Here is a 23370-nt window from a genome sequence, read left to right as displayed (position 1 = left end):
TCAAATGCGAAAATGGCCAGTGACCACATTACTGTCAAATTTAATACATAAGAACGCAGTCTTTGACCTGTTTGAAGAAATCTACGTATGCCTACAATCAGTTCTTATGGATATTTTTAGGTACAGGTATGTGCACACACTGCATAACTGCATAACCATGGCTGCAAAAAAATACAGTGATCGCTTGCTATAACGCTACCTTTGGGGTTCAAATAACTGATGAGCGTTATCATGGTTATGAACAATCAGCCGGAGTCAGAGTTATAGATGACCCACACGACAGACTGCTGTATGTCTTGTATATATTCCATTTTGCATGTTTTGCTTTGATGAATAACAGCCAACTTCAAGTCTTTGGAATTTTGTTGCAAATATTTGAATCTAGTGACCACGATTAACAAGTTCAATTCACGAAGGGATAGGGTTTGATTCACCGAAATACGTGAGCGATTCGTAACAGCCCTAGTAAATAGAGTGACTGAGGGAGTTGACATGCATCAACCAAGTCAGCGCGCCTGACCACCCGATCCTGTTAGTCGCCTCTTACGACAAGCATAGTCGCCTTATACGGCAAGCATGGGTTGCTGAAAACCTATTCTACCCCGGATCCTCACGGGTCGCGTGAGTGAGTGAGTGAGTGAGTGAGTGAGTGAGTGAGTGAGTGAGTGAGTGGGTGGGTGGGTGGGTGGGTGAGTGAGTGAGTGAGTGAGTGAGTGAGTGAGTGAGTTTGGTTTAACCCTGCTCAGTATGGCAATACCACAGGACAAATCTGCCATTCAAACCCATCATCAAAGGCTTCTGGCACACCTAAGGGATGCAAGTCTGGAAGTGAAAGCTGTGCCTTAGACAGCCAGATACAGGAGACTGGGTCATTGCCTGCAGGTCAGAATGAGATGCCATGTTATCTTACCGACATCACTGCGCTGGTATTGATCCTTTTAGCAGCTCCTCCTCCAGGGCCAGCTCCTGCCTTGCTGAGCTGGGATTCCTGAACCGTGATACTCAGCCCCTGCTCTGACAGCGCCTTCTCCTGCACCCTCTTGATCACCTCCACCCACTTCCGGTCATGGCTCTTGAAGAAAATCTGTAACATGGAGAATATCAACAATGTTTAACTTTTACACCTCAGGACACCTTTATCAACACAAAAACATCATCCAAAACTCCATCCGTTATTGCATGAGACCCGTGAAGATCTGGGGTAGAATAGGTCTTCAGCAACCCACGCTCGCTGTAAAAGGCGACTATGCTTGTCGTAAGAGGCAACTAATGGGATCAGGTGGTCAGGCTCTCTGACTTGGTTGATGCATGTCATCGTATCCCAATTACGTGGATTGATGCTCATGATGTTACGATACGATGACATGCATCAACCAAGTTGGCGAGCCTGACCACCTGATCCCATTAGTTGCCTCTTACGACAAGCATAGTCGCCTTTTACAGCAAGCATGGGTTGCTGAAGAGCTATTCTACCTCGGATCTTCACGGGTCAGAAATGAACCTGGAAAGTCTACTAGCTGGAATCGTGATAACAGGAAGGAACATCAACAAAGTGTTCGAAATTCTACTAGCCCTTAAGATAACTTCAACATTAGAGTAACTGACTCGGGCTAGCAGGCTAATGCTAATTTCTATCCCTGTATGTGGTGAAACAGATAAGTTTTTCACTGTTGTGTACAAGTGTATACAATTATTTAGGTACCTTGTTTTACAAGTCATTCTGTTCATACAAATTCAATCCAGTTTATTGAATACATGACCATGGCCCACATATATAGGTTACATAATGTTAAGGTGAGTAATGGATGTACATGTTCAGTATATATGACGTTTACAAGAATTTTTTCGGATCAAAATAGCTCTTTAACAGCATTTGGACAAATTTGTAACAATCATATTATTAGTATCCATCATAAAAAAACAGAATTGTTCAAAATTACATTTTTCTCTAGATTTGGGGGATATATATATAGCTTTCTTAGATAAGCATACAATGGACATTTTAAGTTCACGTGAAACTCATCATCAACCATATTCAAATTATAAAACTGAAACCAAAGATTTGCAGTGTTAACCTAGTAAACCCTTTCTTATTCTAAATATTACTTCACTAAACATGTGGTACAGTCACCTATTATTGAGGTGGGTTAACTACTGTTGCACTAATTAAAACACTATTGCATTAGTGACCAGTTATGGGCGGTGCATCTGATTACCATGATTACAGGTATCATTAATATTATCTGTTCTTAATGGTTACCATGGTTACCCACTTGTCTCTTCAAGTCAGGTATACTTCAGGAAAAATACAAATGGTAAAGTCCTCGCAAGAAATGGTGATTACAAGTGAAAAAGAATTCAAATCAAATTTGCGTCTTTGGTATGACAAGCAAAGGATTTTACCACAGGAATGAAACAATACACCTACAGGGTTTTACACGATGCAGAAATGTGTGTCATGGACCCACTTGCACAAAGTGATCTTAGCGCTAAGATGATCGTAACTCCCATACTTTAACACTGGCTTACAATAGTCTTAGCGCTAAGATCGGTTTGTGCAAGTGGGCCCTGAATACACAAATGTACAGAATGGATGTGAAAAAATAATATTGGATTCCCAGTGAAGCAAAAATATATTCCTTGTACCAAATTCTTCATCAAAAGTATAAAGGTCCTGTAAATAAAGTATCAAATCCTACAGTAAAGTATATTAATCCTCTTCACTACTTTACAGGACCTTTGAAATTAATTATTGGGTGTCCTCCAGGTTGGTAGGTCAAGGCAAAACCCTGCACCTATTAAGTACCCTTGACATGACGTCATGTAATTATAAAGATGCTAATCTTACTTTTCTGGTTGCTGAAACAGGGACCGACACCAGGTTCGGGTAGTACAACTTGTACAGTGACAGTAGACCCACGATGTACGGCTGAGATCCCTGGAATACATGGAACATTGACACATGATAGTACAACTTGTACAGTGACAGTAGACCTACGATGTACGGCTGAGATCCCTGGAATACAAGGAACATTGACACATGATAGTACAACTTGTACAGCGACAGTAGACCTACGATGTACGGCTGAGATCCCTGGAATACAAGGAACATTGACACATAATAGTACAACTTGTACAGCGACAGAAGACCTACGATGTACGGCTGAGATCCCTGGAATACAAGAAACATTGACACATGATAGTACAACTTGTACAGCGACAGTAGACCTACGATGTACGGCTGAGATCCCTGGAATACAAGAAACATTGACACATGATAGTACAACTTGTACAGCGACAGTAGACCCACGATGTACGGCTGAGATCCCTGGAATACAAGAAACATTGACACATGATAGTACAACTTGTACAGCGACAGTAGACCTACGATGTACGGCTGAGATCCCTGGAATACAAGGAACATTGACACATGATAGTACAACTTGTACAGCGACAGTAGACCTAAGATGTACGGCTGAGATCCTTGGAATACATGGAACATTGACACATGTCACTTTGATAGTACAACTTGTACAGCGACAGTAGACCTACGGTGTACGGCTGAGATCCTTGGAATACTTGGAACATTGACACATGATAGTTCAACTTTAACTTTTCAAGACCAACTCTGAAATTCAAGCACTTTTCAAGGCTATGTAAACTATAAATCTTACATATTTATTCTGCAGAAAGAGGAGTCTCCGCACACGGAACATCTTTACATCCTCCTTCCTCGTCAGCTGGTACAGCAGATGGCAGATGTAGGGGAACTGTAACAATCATACAGTCAAACAATGTCTCAGTCAAACAATGTATGGTGACATTAGGCTTAACCATCAGCACAAAAGCAAATTCTGGTTTGATCTAGTACGCTCACTTAGTTATGGTCGACCCGTGAAGATCCGGGCTAGAATAGGTCTTCAGCAACCCATGCTTGCCGTAAAAGGCAACTATGCTTGTCGTAAGAGGCGACTAACGGGATCGGGTGGTCAGGCTTGCTGACTTGGTTGATGCTTGTCATTGTATCCTAATTGCGTGGATCGATGCTCATGATGTCAATCACTGGATTGTCTGGTCCAGACTCGATTATTTACATACCGCTGTCATATAGCTGGAATATTGCTGAGTGCGGCGTTAAACAACAAACAAACAAACAAACAAACAAACTTATAGCAATAGTCCATACATAAATACAAACATCTGTTGAAAATGATGCCAAGAAACAATTATGTGGTTGTAGACTAGCAGACTAGGCTAGTCATTGCCATAACCAGCATATATACTGATGTTACAAACTGAACATTCACAGCAGCCAACAAGGACCCCAGGAACCCCTCACTTTCCACCACTGTTCTGGATGCCTTCAAATTAATTCTGGTGTTTTGAATCAAGACATTCATTTTAGAGACGGTGAAATGGTTTAACAGCAGGGATTTTTTAGGACTCCTGACTAAGTGCTCTTGGCAGGCAGCTTGGGTAAAAGTTGTGATATTGTTCAACATTGGATGTTTTTAATTTTCTTATTTTCATAAATTCTGAGGAAATGGGAAAACATAAATTCAAATTGGGAATTGTTTCTAGCCTTTGCTGCAGACTTGGGGACAAACAGCAGGTCTTCATACATCCCTGAACAGTTACTCAAACCAAAGTATTCTGTGAGTAACTAAACTATCACATCACAATGTAAACATATCAATTAACACCAGAAACAGCTGATCAGCATGATCAGAGATCCCTGGCTTCAAAGAGATCATTGGTCAGCTCGGATGACAGTTACCATGGCTACACAGTCCAGAACAAGAAAACAGTTAACATAATGCCCCGCCCCAGGGCACCCAAAATTTTGTTTGTTGATATAGGAGTGAATAATATGGAAGTTACCGTTAACTCAAAAATAGGTATCTCTTATGAGCATGGAGACTTTCATGTAGTTTTTGAGAAAAATTGTTCCCATTTCACACAGTATGTGAACAAAGCACAAAAGCAAGGAGCAAGGGCCTTAACTCTGCAAAACATGAAGTTAAGAAACCACTTTTGGAACGCATTTGAGATAGTGATCAGCATGATCAGTAGCATCAGTGTGTAAAAGTTCATTTCTCTAACTTCAATTGACCGTGTCTGTGGTCTAGTGGTAGAGCGTCCGCCCCGGAGAGCGGAAGGTCCGGGTTTCAATCCCTGCCACGTCATACCAAAAGACGTTTAAAGATGGTACTTGTTGTTACCCTGTCTGGTGCTTGGCATTAAGGGGCTAAAACAAGGACTGGTCGGCTCGGAGTCAGTATACTGTGTCTGAGTGGGGTATTCATGTTAAACTGCGGCATTGTATCTCAGTGTGCTAGCACCATAAATCGGCATCAGTCCGGACTAGTTCAAGCAGTCACACAAACACACACACGTTAAAACCCATTTCACCAACCTTACCTAACTTCAATAGTTATTGAGTAAATTTGTCCCCATTGAGAAGCAGACAGACAAACTCTGTTCCTATATCCCCGGCCATACTTTATGGCTGGGGACCATAAGGACATTTTTTTTACAGATGAAAAAAGAAAATCACTATGTATGTACTTCTTTGTTGAAGTTCACCAAATGAACTCCTTCAAACATTCATGATTCATGTGAATCACATCTTTCAACAATCTACACAGATGTTTGAATAGCAATGAATAGATGGTTAGCAAAAATATTAATTAAAAAAATGGATTCCATCTCAGCATAAAAACAAAAAACTAATTTATTGTGGTCTATGTATTGTGCCTGATCTGTTGAAGGGAGGTAACTGTGCCTACCAGGGTCTGGTTCTCCAGGAAGTAGAAGAGGATGCCGTACAGGTTGTGCAGCTTGTTGTGGGTGTCCATGTGGTCGTAGATCAGCAGCACCCATCTCACCAGCAGACTCTGTGGCAAATCACAAGTGTTAGAACACAGAAATCTGTGAATTTACCTCAGCATCTATTTAACACATCTTGGTTGATGCATGTCATCGTATCCCAATTGTGTGGATCAGTGCTCATAGCGTCAATCACTGGATTGTCTAGTCCAGACTTGATTATTTACAGACCACCATCATATAGCTTGAATATTGTTGAGTGCAGCGTTAAAGAACAAACAAACAAACAAACCTACTGTCAGCTTGTTGTAACAGGAATTGATGTATATTCTATATATCCTGTTCCCTGATTAATTTCATCATCATCATCATCATCATCATCATCATCATCATCCCCCCAAGGTTAGTCTTGGCCTGGCAATATATTTGGAGGAGTTTTCAACCTGGATGTCACCAACCACTGTGACCCTTGTATCCAAATGATGTACCAGTATAGTAGAAACAAACTGCATTGTGTTGTGAACAAACAAACCTGTATTGTAGTGGAGGGTTTGTTGGTGCACATCCATGACACTGCCTTCACCACCGCCTTCTCCGGGACAAACACTCTCGGGATCAGACATCGGATCAGCCGAGAGCTCACCGTTTGTACTGTAACAGAAATCATTCAGGTGTGGATCAGCAACTGTACATGCCTCTCTGATCATAGCTGATACTGGTTCTTGCAAGTGATTCATGTTCAGGGTTTTACCTGAAAATATTGTCCTTATGGCAAGAAACTGAGAGTGGACGTAATTAATTTGCACAACAAATGAACCCCTCCTGCAAGGGAAATTAACTGAAATGGGGTATAAAGTTTGAAGCATGTGCGATAAGGGCACTATTGACTCACCTAGGTCTCTACTGATTAGTCACAAAGACCATGATTGACTCAAAGACCTCACCTAGGGCCCTAATGACCCACATAGGGCCCTATTGACATATCTTAGACACCTACTGACTCACCAATAATACTACAGACATACCCAGGACCCTATTGACTCACCTTGGACCCTGCTGACTCACCTTGGACCCTACTTACTCACTTAGGACCCTACTGACTCACTGAGGACCCAACTGACTCACTGAGGACCCTACCGACTCACCTAGGACACTACTGACTCGTCTAGCAACCTAATGACTGACTGAGGACCCTACTGACTTACCAAGGACACTACTGACTCACTGAGGACCCTGCTGACTCACCTAGGACACTACTGACTCGTCTAGCACACTAATGACTCACTGAGGACCCTACTGATGCATCTAGCACCCTATTGACTCACCAAGGAACCTACAGACATACCCAGGACACTACTGACTCACCTAGGACCCTACTGACCATCTGGCACCCTACTGACTCACTGAGGACCCTGCTGAATCACAGAGGACCCTACTGACTCACTGAGGACCCTACTGACTCACTGAGGACCCTGCTGAATCACAGAGGACCCTACTGACTCACTGAGGACCCTACTGACTCACTGAGGACCCTGCTGAATCACAGAGGACCCTACTGACTCACTGAGGACCCTACTGACTCACTGAGGACCCTGCTGAATCACAGAGGACCCTACTGACTCACTGAGGACCCTACTGACTCACTGAGGACCCTACTGACTCACTGAGGACCCTACCGACTCACCTAGGACACTACCGACTCGTCTAGCACCCTAATGACTCACCAAGGACCCTACTGACTCCTCTAGCACCCTACTGACTCACCTAGGACAGTACGGACTCGTCTAGCACCCTACTGACTCAGCTAGGACACTACCGACTGGTCTAGCACCCCACTGACTCACTGAGGACCCTACTGACTCAACTAGGACACTACTGACTCACCAGGGACCCTACAGACTCACCTATTACCCTGCGACATACCAAGGACCCTACTGACTCACCTAGGACCCTGCGACATACCAAGGACCCTACAGACTCACCTAGGACCCTGCGACATACCAAGGACCCTACAGACTCACCTAGGACCCTGCGACATACCAAGGACCCTACAGACTCACCTAGGACCCTGTGACATACCAAGGACCCTACTGACTCACCTAGGACCCTGCGACATACCAAGGACCCTACAGACTCACCTAGGACCCTGCGACATACCAAGGACCCTACAGACTCACCTAGGACCCTGTGACATACCAAGGACCCTACAGACTCACCTAGGACCCTGTGACATACCAAGGAGCCTACAGACTCATCTAGCACCCTGCTGACTCACCAAGGAGCCTACAGACTCACCTATTAGTATTACCCAGTGACATACCAAGGACCCCACACTCACCTAAGACACTACTGGCTGCCTTGTCCAGCAGTGTGGTGATCTGTGCAGGCTGCAGGCCTTCTGTCTCTGCCACATCTTGGATGGTGTCCAGAGCCAGCTGAAGCTGAAGGTTACCCCGAACCTTGGTGCTGGAGTCGCCTGCAGACAAACCATCACAAACTGAGGCCAAGGAACAATCAATCAACATGAATACCAGAACTCCAGATAAGCTGCGTATCTGCGTAAAATATGCATCAGAAATGCAGAAATATGCAGTAAAATAAAACCAAACGAACATTACAGATACGCTACAAAAATAAAACTTGTGCGTATCATCAAAATATTGTGAAGTAACCCGGCGTATTCGATTAGCAAATCAGCAACTTATTTTGAAATTATAAACGGACATTCTGTCAACCTTGCCAAACTCCATGATGACAGTTACATCATAATCATTTGCCATCACACTTTCTTGTGGAAGTATCGTGGTATTTTTGAGTCCTATAAAGCTCTCGAACCCACACGACACCAGTTTGCAGGGACTAGATGAATAGTGTTCTTAAATATTTAACTTAAATACCCACATGTGTAAAAACTAGTGGGTAACAGAAATTTGAATACCCAGATAGAATTATTGATAACCAATGATTTTAAAATGCATGCGTAAAATACCCACCACACCAAAAGCTTATCTGGAGCTCTGAATATGGTACCTTAACATTAACCTAGGAGATGCATTTTTACTATCAGCTGACAAGGACAGCATGGTATTACCAGTATCCTGCTATATGGTTTTCAAACAAACCGTATTGCAATATTGTTTCTGTGGTCCGATATATTGTGTAAGAAAGAAATTCCAAGTTTTGTCTTTGGGCTTTAAAGATAATAGTCTTGGTTCATATCATGATAAAGTCAGCTGCATGTTTTGTTTGTATTTCCATTTTCCCACAAATTAAATCCTTCAATATTCTACGTCTTGAACACGACCCTGGCAGTGAAATGCTACAGTACGTAAAAAAAAATGTGATCTAATATAGCGTGCAGTTACTTCCCCTTACATGCCAACTGCTTTACTGCGCATCTCGTGTTATGGTCATGGCAGTAATAGGAGTTTGTGTGTTTGTTTTGCCGTTTGCAAATTTGGTCAATAAAAAAATAAAATTTATGATAAAACATCACTAGACATGATAATTTATAAATTCATTGATTTTTGTGTACTGTAGGGCAGGCAATGTTTCATGTTCAAAGATTAAGATTACATGTGTATTTGTCTCGTAAAATAAGACGGATATAGCTGTTCACACATTTTCTCCCTTATCTATGGGGGATATAGTTTCAAAAATACTTAATGTCATGGCCAATATCATACCTAAAACGAAATTTCGTTTCAAGGCGAGTTCATGGTGAGTTGATCATGCTGATGTGATTTTCTGATCAGTTCACACACGATTTCGTTGAAGTTAATGTAAACCAAATTGAATGAAATCTTGGATAAAAGTAACATAATGGATTACAAACAAAAGTTAAGATACACAATGAACACTTTTGTAGCTGGAAGATGCTAGATATTGTAATAACCAGTGTAGTGTAACAAGACGGATGTTCCGATTGAACATTTAAGTCAGGCATCGGTTACCTCCCTTTATCGGCTTGTCGACCAGTCACTTGTTCGCGAGACTGTTCGCACAGTTTTGAAGAAAGTAAACATGTTTCAACGCGATGGAAAACAGGTGTGCGTTGGTGTGCGTGAAATAATTCATATATTTTGTAACTCTACGATGAATGAGCTTTCAGAAAATACTACATATTAGTTTCTGAAAAATATGTACATAGGACAAAATCGCTGTCAAAAACAGAACATTTTGCTCAATTTTTGCACATTTTCCTCCCAATTTGACCGTTTATTATTTTTCTTAAGATATTTTTAATATCATTCGATAACTAGTGTAATGATCAATAACTGTACTTAATTTTGTTTTATTATTTTCACAAATAACGCTTGTAGAGACATTTTTGTGCAACATGCAGAAATCCATGGTTCACTGACAGGCCGTCACGCATACGAGTGACCCCTCTCAGGTGGTCACTTGTACGCGAGACGGGAGAGCCGACTCGCGTACACGTTACGTCCTCTACTGATAACAGGAGTAACTTGCGGCTGTCAATCACTGTCAAACACTTAAGCTCCCAAATATATCGCAAAAGTTATTTTGCCAATATACCTGATATACAGCCCTACCTTTTGCAGCAAATGTCAATACAACTTCCCAAATTGGAATAAAATATCTGAAGAAACTGACATAAAAATCCCAATTTCAACAAAATAACGATTTTCTCCTCATTTGGAATCCTAGCTAAATCCCTGCAGTAATCATCTTACAATATAGCACTCTGCTGTATTTGTTGGATGATGCACTACCATTACAAATTTATTGGATAAATCAAGGGCTGAAGAATATGGTCATGAGTGACAACTGTCGACTGTATTAGTTCATATCTTTTCAATACAATGCAGGAATTCAGGAATATCAAAGTGCTCTTGGCAGACAATTTGGGAAAAAATCATTTTGCCAAAAAATATATATGATTTTGCTGTTGACTTGGGGCCAAATATTGGCCCCTGAGCAGTTCTTGATAATTCCTTGCAATAAGCATGATTCATACATGTCATACCACATCCAACAACAGAAACGCTTTACACATTCGGGAGGTGGTATTTAAACTTGCCCAGCAGATTCTATTGTTTACCAGACATATTGGCTTGTGACTATTTTCCATGAATGTCAAGCCCAGCTTGTTGAAAGGAGGCCAATGATCCAATTAGAATGTTTCTAATCCAAAAAGGAGGGTTATACAGATTGAGTGAGTGACTTTTTGTTGCTCTAGGCAATATTCCAGCCATTACAGAGCACACCAAGACTTGGACTTCACTGGCGAATTAAACCTGGCCAGCAACAGAAACTAACACGTTCAGTCCACTAGTCCTTATAATGATAACATTGAACAAAACCCTTAAAAATGGCAAATTTCTATTTGTCCTTATGATACCTCATCTATTGGGCAGTTTGGCAAGGACTATGAGACTAGTGCCAATTTCTATCGCTGCTTGCACTTGGGCGGGTCAAGTCAAAGCTGTAACCACTTGATTACCCCACCAAACATTCTAAACATCAACTTGTTTTTGTCAAATGCACTATACATCTGTATTCATGTTATTCATGATGTTCAGATCCTGATATTCTGACCTACGTCTACTGAAAATGACAGTAAAGATTCCCAAATTGGTATAAATAAATGCCCAATACATGTTACTATAGTTAGCCTATAACTAAATGTTATGGTTCATCCATGTTGATGAGGTGACTTGTATTTCCTTTTCACTAACATCAGCGCCAAAAAGGAGGAGCTTTCTTGCTTAGTTTTACATTATTGCATTCGATGCAACGTCAAATTACCTTTGAAAACAAAAACTTTGAAATAATCCCCATTTTTAACAAAATAATGATCTTTTCCCATCTTGCTTGCAAAATGAGCAAAGAGCACTTAACTTGGAATCTGTGATATATATCCAAGGCATATTGAGGCACTGTATCTGAGTGTATTATGACCATGATTAATGGTGTATGTATAAACAGGGCGTTATACACTTTGATACATATAGTGATCAATAATATGAGAGCGTAGCATTCCTTACTGATTGAATCCAGTTGACCATGTTTGTTGACATGTTTATCTTGCTGTCGCCAATTTTGGGTTGGATATTATTATTTGGTTGGTTTGTTGTTTTACGCCGAAGTCAGAAATATTTCAGCTGTATGACGGCGGTCTGTAAATAATCGAGTCTGGAACAGACAATCCAGTGATTGATATCATGAGCATCGATCCACGCAATTGGGATCGATGACATGCTTAAACCAAGTCTGCGAACCTGACCACCTGATCCCGTTAGTCGACTCTTACGACAAGCATGGTTGCCTTTTACAGCAAGCATGGGTTGCTGAACATCTCTTCTACCCCGGATCTTCACGGGTCAGTCTGTGACTTCATCATGTGTATCCACTATTCCGTTACTCAAAAAGCTGAATCTTGTAAATTTTTGTTAGGTTGACTACGCTCAGCTAAGAGTCAATAAATTCTACTGAAAATGATGCAAAAATAAAAATAATAGCGTTTCAGGCGAGCAGACGCAGACGTTTTTACCAGACTAGCCTACATACTATAGCAATAAACGTCTGTAATTTGAAAAATACGATTCATAGTAAAAAATGCTTTTGGTCATCAAAGATGACTACTGTTTATTGATAAGTTTTGTCCATAGTGCAGTCTCACGTGTCTGAACACAACGTCAGGACGCCATCATAGTGTATGTTTGGTCACTGATGATCCAACATGATGAGCGGATCATTCCGACAATATTAGCCGCATTTACATGAAATATGGGTGTAAATATCACAAATGGTGTTACCATGATGTCATCAAATAAACCAAAAACAGTTCACAGTCTCATATTTAGTCACGAAGAGTCTGACTATGAATCCGATACTCATGCAGTGATTATGAGTCATATCATCTCATAACATCAATCAAGACATGTCATGCATTGTCTACCGAAATATCATCTCGTGTAGATCTGATGAAAGTTTAGAATTAAGACTACCAGGAGAATCATTCTCATCTAAAATGCCTGTCTTGAGGCCTGGTAAATATGGCCAGACAGATCTGGATAAGATTAATCAATTTCATAAGCAGACATTTTGCATATTTGTTGACAAATGACAACCGGTGTAATGAGTGCGCATTCAACTTACACTTTGAAATAAGTTCAACAGCATCATCTAATTCTACTTTTCGTCGAGTTTTTCGGGGACTTGACATGATCCCGCATGATCAGAGGACCCGTTCTGCGATTATTTCCGTAAACATTCACATAATGTTTTCCTTCCGCCAAAAATTTTGAACAGCTATATCACAATCTCGCCCAGTTCTCGTTCACAAAAATGCTATTACCCTTACAGCTGTTTACACTTACGCGCAACAGGTGCCTGGCGGTGTTTGCATAACACGTAAAGCGGCATTGGAGTAACCAGACACTAGATGTATTGTATGGATGGTGAAAATAAAAGTTTACACCGCACATACGTGTGGGAAAGACTGAAGATATGACTGTTATGATGTAAGTAAGAATAAGAATTTATGGATGAACAACTTCTTTATTACAATTAAACGCGACGTTTCGGTGTAGGTTCTAACACAGTTATCAAGCAAGTGAAATACAGAGTATGGTTGACAAGTATACAGGTAGGGGGGGATGTTTATACAGTAGAGTAGATATCAGATGTCGCCTGTTATGTAGGTTATGCGTATACTGTTACTAGAGAAAATTGGATTTTCGCTAACCCGGCACGACACTGTTATGTACACAAAAGGATAGTATCGGTGTATCGGTGAAGTCAGTAACATAAACAAGGGGTGAAGCCAGTGATATAAACAAAAGGTTTATGGCTGAATGGGGTCTTTGATGAGTTGATGGACGTCTCGCTTTAAAATTGTAATAAAGAAGTTGTTCATCCATAAATCTTATCCTTACTTAGTACTCCAACTTCTAAATGCCTCATGATCAAAGATGTTATAATTTATACGAAGTTTATCACTCCCTGCATATATATAGGATACCTGTTTTGGTGGGTTTTTTTGGTTTTGTTTCTCCTGTTTTGTTTTGTGTGTTTATTGTTGCTGTTCAATGTTTGTTTGTAGTTGTTTTTGTTTTGTTTTCGTTTGTTTGGTTTTGTTGTGTTTTTGTTTTGTTTGTTTGTTGTTGTTGTTTTTGTTTGGTTTGGTTTTTGTTTTGTTGTTGGGTTTTTGTTGTTGTTGTTTTGTTTTTTTGGGGTTGGGTTTTTGTTTATTTTTTGTTGTTAGTGTTTCTTTTTGGGGGGGGGGGGGTAGAGGAGTGGTAAGGTGTTCAGAAATGTTCACAAACCAAACTATGTGAGTTGCTGGACTTCCTGATTGTGAAATCTGGCGGTATGAACATTTAGACAAGTAGTAGACCTGTTTGTCTTTGAATACGATAGGGATCATTTACTATTTTGTCAAATCAAAGAAAGAACACGTTGACAAGAAGTTCAAACTACGTTTCAGATATATAGATGACCTATTTCACATCCTCTATCCACCAAATTTGGAAATCAAAGGAACAACCGAGGAAACATATTCAGAATGCTATCTGGATCTGTACATGGGAATTAACCTGATGGCAACCTCTGTACCACGCCGTTTAACAATGAGGGATGATTTCGGATTTCGGTATTTTGTGTTGTACCATATGTTCCCGTGTTTTTTCAGGTGAACAATCAACTTGCCTTTGCATGTGTTTGTGTCGGGTGACACCGGTGCAGCAGGCTACGCTCACCTTTTCGCGAACACCTGGTATCATTACTATTCGATAGTGGTTCCTAAACACATGCTCATGATATAGTCGGAATCGTAAATCTACTCTGCTTTATGCAGAGATTTCTGTTTGATATGGAAAGGGTTTTGTCGCTTTATTGCAGTATTTAGAGAATATGGAATGTAGTATTTTAGTTTTTCTGTGGTTGAAAATACAGAACGACTTGCTATGTACATCTTGTGTTTGTCTTTATTGATACACTCTTTGTTCCAAGGGTGGAGGTTGCATGAGCTGCTCACTCGCCTCAGGCGCTGCAAATTTCTATGCATAGATTCCAATGGTCGTGGGTAGGAATCCCTGATTATAATTCCCTGGTTGTAACAATGTCCTTACTCGTGAACTTCAACAAACTGATGACCGCCTCCGTGGTCTAGTGGTAGAGCGTCCGCCCGGAGAGCCGAAGGTCCGGGGTTCGATTCCCGGCCGCGTCATACCAAAACACGTTATAAGATGGTACATGTTGTTACCTTGTCTGGCGCTCGGCATTAAGGGGCTAAAACAAGGACTGGTCGGCTCGGAGTCAGTATACTGTGTCTGACTCAAGTATTCATGTTAAACTGCGGCATGGTTTCTCAAGTTACCTAGCACTATAAATTGGCATCAGTCCCTACTAGTACAAGCAGCCACACAAACACACACACGTACATGCACGTTGCTATATAAGGGCAATAATCTTGAACGCGACGTTAAACCCCATTTCACCGCACCTCACCTCAACAAACTGGAAAACCCTATACGGGCTGTGTCATTAAGGGCTGTCATCCGACATTATGTTGACACGTCATGGTATAACTGAATTACTGTTCAAAACGTCCCTAACCAACGAACTCATTAGTTTTAACTATATTCTATAACTATTAAACGTCAACGCCAGAGAGTAACCAGTCTCGATTATCCGCCGAAACAGATTCCATTGGGCGTAAAAGGCATAATAGCAGAGAAAATATATAAATGGATGACTGGTGAGCAGTGATGGTACCAGCTGTTACATGTATAGGTCTAGAAATATTAGTGTTATCGGTTCACAGCTCGTGTGTACGGCCATTAAGCAAGTGATATATTTATAACAGAAAGTCAATAGAACTGAAGCTATTTAGTAACATAATCTATATGAATCGAGTTTGTATGAAATGATAGTTACTATTTAAGAGAAACCTTTATTCAAACAGTTAAGACCTACTGTTACAAGGTGATTTTCAAATCATATCCTGAGTTTCATGGATTAGCTTAGAGTATTAAAAAGAGAACAAAAAGGTCGAACAATGCATGAATGATGTTGGTAAAGTAACAAAATACGACCAAAACATGTTTCTGTTTTGTTTTTTTGTTGACTGGAACAAATGTTATCATGAATGTTTGTGTTTTTAGAGAGAAGAACGGGTGTTTTGTTCATATATATACTATTTTGACCAATTAACATGGGTGAATTCATGATCACTGATCTCATTTCTAAAATATGTTGAAGTGTATTCATTGTGTTTCTGTACACAACTACATTGCTCATAAAAAAAACATGGTATGAATTAGGCCGATGGCCTTAAGGCCGTTTTAAAGAGAAAAGAGTAAGTATTACTTAGTATCATAACATTTGCTCGAAAAAGGAGTTACGTATTATATATTATTTAAAAGTGACCTGCGTAGTAATTATAGAATGGGTTAAAGTAATTGGTACACGCCTAAACATGCAATATGGAATATATACCTCATACATACATGTGAACATATGTGAATATACAGTGATGCCATAAAAAGACCCGTGAAGATCCGGGGTAGAATAGGTCTTCAGCAACCCATGCTTACCGTAAAAGGCGACTATGCTTGTCGGAAGAGGCAACTAACGGGATTGGGTGGTCAGGCTCGCTTACTTGGTTGAAGCATGTCGTCGTATCCCAATTGCGTGGATCGATGCTCGTGATATCAATCACTGGATTGTCTGTTCCAGACTCGATTATTTACAGACCGCCGTCATACAGCTGAAATATTTCTGAGTTCGGCGTAAAACAACAAACCAACCAACAACCTACCATTTAAAAACCTATGACACCTTCTGATGTTCCTCCTTCAACAAGATGGAGTTTTGATCAAGCCAACTGGAAATACTTACATCCAATAAATTAAAGCCTGGTCTGTTTATTGACGTTACTGGTCCTGTACAGTTATTTTCTGACGAATTAAATAAAATAGCTGATGGATGTATTCCTAAGTCCTCTTCAAATCCACACATCCGTAAACCATGGTCTAACAATGGCTGGAAACAAGTTAGGAAGGTAAGGGAAAAGGCTGAACACTATTTCTGTCGCCATCCTATGGTCCATATTTTGAACAATTTCAAAATTTTAAATGCCAGACGTAAATTTTAAAAAAACTAACCGCCAATCTTGGCAAAATAATTTTACAAACTTAAATTCACGAACACACATGTCCAACGTATGGAACATGATTCAGAAAATTAAAGGTAAGGTATTTAAATCTAGCATCCACCATATTAAGAATGGAGATGGACTATAAACTAAAAAAATGGATATTGCAAATAAACTGGGTGAAACGTTAGCAAAACAAACAAGTTCGGTCAGCGCCATTTGTGAAAAATAAAAACCAGCATGCAGTGTCTATCTTTTTCGATCTAGAGAAAGCATGTGACACTACCTGGAAACACGGTCTTTCAAAAGATTTACATGATTTTGGATTGAGAGGCCATTTACCTCAATTTATATCCAAGTGGGTTCTACCCTGTCTGATAATTATAATCAGGATCAGGGTGTCCAACAAGGCAGTATTAAGTCTGTCACATTATTTAGCGTACAAATCAACAGTTTATCAAAAGTTTTAAATGATTCAATTGATGGATCGCTTTTTGTGGATGATTTTAATATTTCCTGTCGTAGCAAGAACATTATTACCATTGAAAGGCAAGATCCAGAAATGGTTTTTAGAAAACGGATTCAAATTCTCAAAATCTAAGACAAACTGCATTCATTTTGGTGAAAATATAAACCGCACAAAGACCCGGAACTCATTTTAGATGATACTCATGTTTAAATTATGAAAGGGTATTATTTTCGACCACCATTTGACCTTTCTGCTTCACATTAAATATTTAAAGAATAAATGTCTAAAGGCCTTGGACTCAATCTCAAAGTTACTTTGAAATATTGCCGATGTGACGTTAAATTTTATCTCACTCACTCACACTCACTATGCATAGTCCAATCAAAATCACGTAACGAACTAGACATAAAGTTCGAAAACATGGATTTCAACGTGCAGATTTCCGTCGACTGCATGATCTGCCAAAGATGTGTACCGACAGCTAGGCGGCGACAGATATTTTCCATTTTTTTTTATATTTTAAAGGTGCTCACGTGATTTGATGCACCCCGCGAGGTAAGACCCGTTTTATTACAATATATATCTTGATCATCGATCAGATCTTCTTGACTGGTCGCCGCCGTTTTGTTTGAAGCAGATGCTAGTGATATGAGAGGCGGAATCTGGATGGTCAGTAGGAGAGGCATAGAAGGGACATAACTTGTAACAGACACTGGTGGTGCAACGATAGAGCCCAGAAATTCATAATAAAACGGGTCTTGCTTCACAAAGTGCATCAAATCATGTGAGAACCATGATTAAACAGTTGAAAAGATTTGGAAAATAACTGTTGACGCCAACTTGACGGCACGCATGGTTTGCAAATCCTGCAACCGAAATCTGCACAGCAGTTTACGAACCGGATGTCAATTTCGTTACACGATTTTGATTGGACTATGCAAAGACTCGCCAGTCCAGCCAAAATGTAACTCCATAATTCCAGCCAAGTTCGGCAAGGGTGGAAACTAGACTATTAGAGTCAGTTAACTCACTTGTCTTGGGAAGATGACTGAGTGGATGCTTTTATGAAACTGAAATTTATGAAAATTTATTTATTTATTTATTTATTTATTTATTTATTTATTTATTTATTTATTTATTTATTTATTTATTTATTTATTTATTTAAATATTTTTTTATATATTTTTATTTTTTATTTTTTATTTTTTTTGGGGGGGTGGGGGGGGGTCTATCATGCGCCAATACATTTTCTTTACATTTACGTATACGCATACGTAGCCAGAGAATAATAAGAGAAACTCGTGTTATCACGTGTGACGTCAACAAACAAGTGATGCGGGGAAATACACCATCGACATCCGAAACACCAGGTGGGGAGAATTTGCGGAAAAAAGACAATCCACCAAGATGTAGTGGGGGATGCTTTCAAATCATTCCAGTGTATTGAATCTCCATGCATTCTACTACTTATTACTTTATCAAGGATGGTGGAAAATGGGAAAATGTGCTTAATGATGATTCCAACTCTAATATTCCAACTCGACGAGTTGCCAAGTGTTTTCTATATTGTTAGTGATTGAGTTACGTTTTACGCCGCTTTTGACACTATTTCATGTGTGTCGGCGTTTTAGACTATTGTGGAAGGAGCCCACAGTGAGGCTGGCGTATTAGTTTGTTACATTGAGGAAGACTATGACTATTCTAAGAAACAAATATATGGAAGCATGCATCGGTGCCTGGCAGGACAAAGGGGGGCAACTGTGCCCCGCAGCACCCTGTTTCTACGTGATCTTTCCCAACGTTCGGGCCAACTCGGCTTATTCCGGTTCCTGCATTAAACCTCGGGAAGCAATAGGAAAGTGATGTTGGATGATTCACAAAACCCTTTCCATATCCATAAGAAATATCTACATAAAGCAGAGCCGATTGTAAGATTCCGACTATATCATGAACATGTGTTTATAAATCACTACCAAATAGTAATGATACTAGGTGTCCGCAAAGGCAAGTCAATTGTTCGCCTGAAAAAAACAACAACACGGCAACATGTGCTACAAGTTAAAATCGGGAATTGCATCGGACATCATTCTTGTCGATGATGCGTCAAATTTGGAAATGTCCTCCGCGTGTCTACCATAAAACTTTTTAAAAGCTTTACTGAATTCTTGAATTTTGTAACCTTGATCAAACAACTTTTGAGCAAGAGTCGTATTGACCGACCGACACCTCCAAATGTAATTCGTACAACATGACGGCTTAGTTAATTCTTTTATGGTTTTTACTATAGTGAACGGGGAAAACGGAACCTTGTCCTGGCTAAAGCTGCACTTTGCACGAACACGTTGTTCAAAACTATCTCTTTCCATTCCCCTATTCTGTTTTTGACTCTGCCGACTGAGGTCTGCATAAAAGTTACTGAGCAATGATATGTGGTTAGGACAATATTACATATCAAGGGAGTGTACTCTGTACGTCATATATGCTGTGCTCAGAAAAGGTACTTCGATTTACAGTTGTATGGTGATATTCTGTTCGAAACTAGAACAACAAGTAGAATACTAACTATCTATCCAATGAACGGCATTATCACTGACTGTATGTCATCGTTTTCGCTAGCGGTGAAGGTGATAAAAACTTATCAAAGCGCAATAAAATCACGCTATCGAGCACCATTAATTTACAAAAAACAGTTGGGGATAAATATGACATAAAATTTAAATGATTCATCACGACAGCTTTTATGTGCCAGTTATGAAAATGATGAGAATATGGGAATATTACGCATAAACCTTTTTTATTTATTTGATTGTAACTTTGCCGATATTAAATATTCTTTTCGTTTTTACATGTAGGCATATCGTCTTGTTCCCAATGTGTGAAGTCCCTTACTGGTGTCCCCCTCCTTGATATTACTGGAATATTGCTTAAAGCGGCGTAAAACCATATTCACTCACTCACTCTTGTGCACTATTCATCCTATTACATAAAATGACATAGATTTCTAGATTGAGGTCCTACAATTTTTTAAACAGAACTTTTTTAAAATACTGACTGCTACTCGGCTAGTTGTTTGAAATAGGAACTCGGAATGACTCCCAAATTCAGAAAATGACCCCTAAGATATGTGGCAATTCAAGATGACACCCATTTTTACAAGGCGAGGTAAAACCCAGATCTTGTAAAAGTGATAGGCCTATATGACAACAGATTTTTATATGCAGTTTTGTAAGTTATTAATATGATAACAATATGTATTACTGTGAATATTGAATAATGCATGAACTTCTTCTGTTGTTATCATTTTCAGTTTGTAAATATATTTGTTTTGTTTCTTATATTCAAAGGGGCGGTCGGGTAGCCTAGTGGTTAAAGCGTTCGCTCGTCATGCCGAAGACCCGGGTTCGATTCCCGACATGGGTACAATGTGTGAAGCCCATTCCTGGTGTCCCCCGCCGTAATATTGCTGGAATATTGCAAAAAAGCGGCGTAAAACCAAACTCACTCACTCACTTATATTCAAATAATCTCAATTTCACATTCCAGTTAGCTGGTGATATTGATGCCTAAGCCCGGCGGGAAGAGGGACCCTTGTCAGAAAGAAGCCTGTGAAATACAAAAATGTTTGCAAGGTATTAATATGATTGTCCTACAATACTTGCATGTATAACTTTTAGGCCTGCTTAAAGTTTGCATATGTGAAAGTGCGGTGAGGTGAGGTGAAATTGGGTTTAACGTCGCGTCCAAGATTATTGCACTTATATAGCGACGTGCATGTACGTGTGTGTGTTTGTGTGGCTGCTTGTACTAGTTCGGACTGATGCCGATTTATAGTGCTAGCTCACTGAGATACCATGCCGCAGTTTAACATGAATACCCCACTCAGACACAGTATACTGACTCCGAGCCGACCAGTCCTTGTTTTAGCCCCTTAATGCCGAGCGCCAGACAGGGTAACAAGAAGTACCATCTTTTAACGTCTTTTGGTATGACGCGGCCGGGGATCGAACCCCGGACCTTCTGCGCTCCGGGCGGACGCTCTACCACAAGACCACGGAGGCGGTCGCATATGTGAAAGTAATATTTATGATTACTTACAAAAAGAGAAGATATTAATAAAACACTCTTATTCCTTGAAGGAATGCCTGTAGCATGTGTAGTGTGAAGTGTTTTTGATGTTCAGTTAGTTTAAAACAAAGGCCTCCCAATAAGAACTCTTACAAGATATGCTTTTCGGACTCCGAGCCATCCAGTCCTCGTTTTACCCCCAGGCAGGGAAACAACAATTACCATCTTTAACGTCTTTTTGTTAAATGAGGCAGGGGATCGAACCCCTGACTTTCCACTCACCTGACAGACACTCTGTTAACTACAGGTGTGGTGTGGCGAAATTGGGTTTAACATTGGGTTCAAGATTATTGCACATATATAGCGACGTGCATGCACGTGTGTGTATGTGTGTGGCTGCTTGTACTAGTCCGGACTGATGCTGATATTATAGTGCTAGCTCACTGAGATACCATGCCACAGTTTAACATGAATACCGCACTCAGACACAGCATACTGACTCGTAGCCGACCAGTCCTTGTTTTCATTCCTTTGTGTCGAGTGCCAGGCAGGGTAACAACAAGTGACACCTTTTAACATCTCTTAGGTTGACGCAGCCGGGGATCGAACTCCCGATCTGCTCTCTGGACGGACACTCTACCACTAGATCATGGAGGCAGTCCCATTAACTACAGAGGCAGTCGAGTTGTGTGTGTAGTTTTAGTTTTAAATAAATCTTGAAGTGCAAGTCAAATGATCAAGTTGACTCTATGTCTTTTCTTCAGCTAACAAGTATGTCGAGTCAGCGTGTGTGTCCGTGATCAATGCCATGCGGCGATGCTGTGAGAGGAATGCTGGGATAGAATCAGTGTGCTGCTCAGGATTTAACAAATCAAACTCACAGGCATCCGCAAGATGTGACGATTCTTGCTCCTAGAGTTGAGAGATGCTTCACACTGGTCCTCAGTCAGCAACTGAACATTAGGTCACTTGTTGCCATGGCTTCCTCGAAGTCAGATGTTGATCTCACGGCTTCAACCCTGCTTGGGTCAGTCTCTGTTTTAGTTTCACCAGGATGAATAAAGAAGTTGTGTATTTAGTTGTGTTGGAAGTCTTGTAGCTCACCTGACCCACAACTGAGGATGTTTCAGTTTTGTGTGACAAAGATTAAGTCTTCTCACAACAATTTCATGGTAATCATCAATCCATTCTGTTACGTTTTGTTTTGCGGTCTGTAAATTATCCAGTCTGGACCAGACAATCCAGTGATTGACATCATGAGCATCGATCCACACATATGGGATACGATGACATGCATCAACCAAGTCAGCAAGCCTGACCAACCAGTCCCGTTAGTCGCCTCTTATAACAAGCATAGTCGCCTTTTATGGCAAGCATGGGTTGATGAAGACCTATTCTACCCTGGATCTTCAATGGTCTAATGTTACAAAAAATACCCTGAACCCTTTGCTACCATAGCATCAATTTGAACTGTAATCGAAAGACGAAAATAACTGCTAAAATAGCAGTCAAATCAGATTACGATCAGGTGAGGTGGTGAGTTGAAATTGGGATTAACGTTGCGTCACCGTTATTGCACTTATATAAAGATGTGCATGCATGCATTCATGCGTGTGTGTGTGTGTGTGTGTGTGTGTGTGTGTGTGTGTGTGGCTGCTTGTTCTACTCCAGACTGAAGTGAATTTGACAGTGCTAGCCCACTGAGATACCACGCTGCAGTTTAATATGAATACTGCACTTGGACACAGTGTACTTACTCCAGTCTTTGGTTTGCCGGGGGCAAGGATGACCCAGTCGTCTAAGGCGCCGCGATTTGCTGTGCAGAGTTGCGTCCCTTGGGCACGTCAGAAACCTATGATTGTAGGTTCGAATCCCGGTTCGC

General features: G+C 40.4%; 1 protein-coding gene across 1 annotated transcript in view; it reads right to left on the bottom strand.

The window, feature by feature from the left end:
* Nucleotides 1-13120, bottom strand: part of LOC124130520 (centromere protein I-like) — a 43533-nt gene extending 30413 nt beyond the window's left edge. Inside the window, exons 1-7 of the mRNA XM_048390717.1 lie at nt 12955-13120; nt 8168-8305; nt 6362-6480; nt 5790-5897; nt 3675-3770; nt 2849-2938; nt 911-1084 (exon numbers count right to left, since the gene is read on the bottom strand). Coding sequence (XP_048246674.1) covers nt 911-1084; nt 2849-2938; nt 3675-3770; nt 5790-5897; nt 6362-6480; nt 8168-8305; nt 12955-13021 — 792 coding nt within the window. The 5' untranslated portion in view covers nt 13022-13120. The remainder of the gene's footprint in view (nt 1-910; nt 1085-2848; nt 2939-3674; nt 3771-5789; nt 5898-6361; nt 6481-8167; nt 8306-12954) is intronic.
* Nucleotides 13121-23370: the final 10250 nt, after the last annotated feature.

The sequence above is a fragment of the Haliotis rufescens genome, unplaced genomic scaffold (assembly GCF_023055435.1).
Source record: "Haliotis rufescens isolate VD_foot unplaced genomic scaffold, xgHalRufe1.0.p SCAF_9, whole genome shotgun sequence".
Lineage (NCBI taxonomy): Eukaryota > Metazoa > Mollusca > Gastropoda > Lepetellida > Haliotidae > Haliotis > Haliotis rufescens.
The sequence above is the reverse complement of the archived record's forward strand: the minus strand, read 5'-3'. Positions and strand labels throughout refer to the sequence as shown.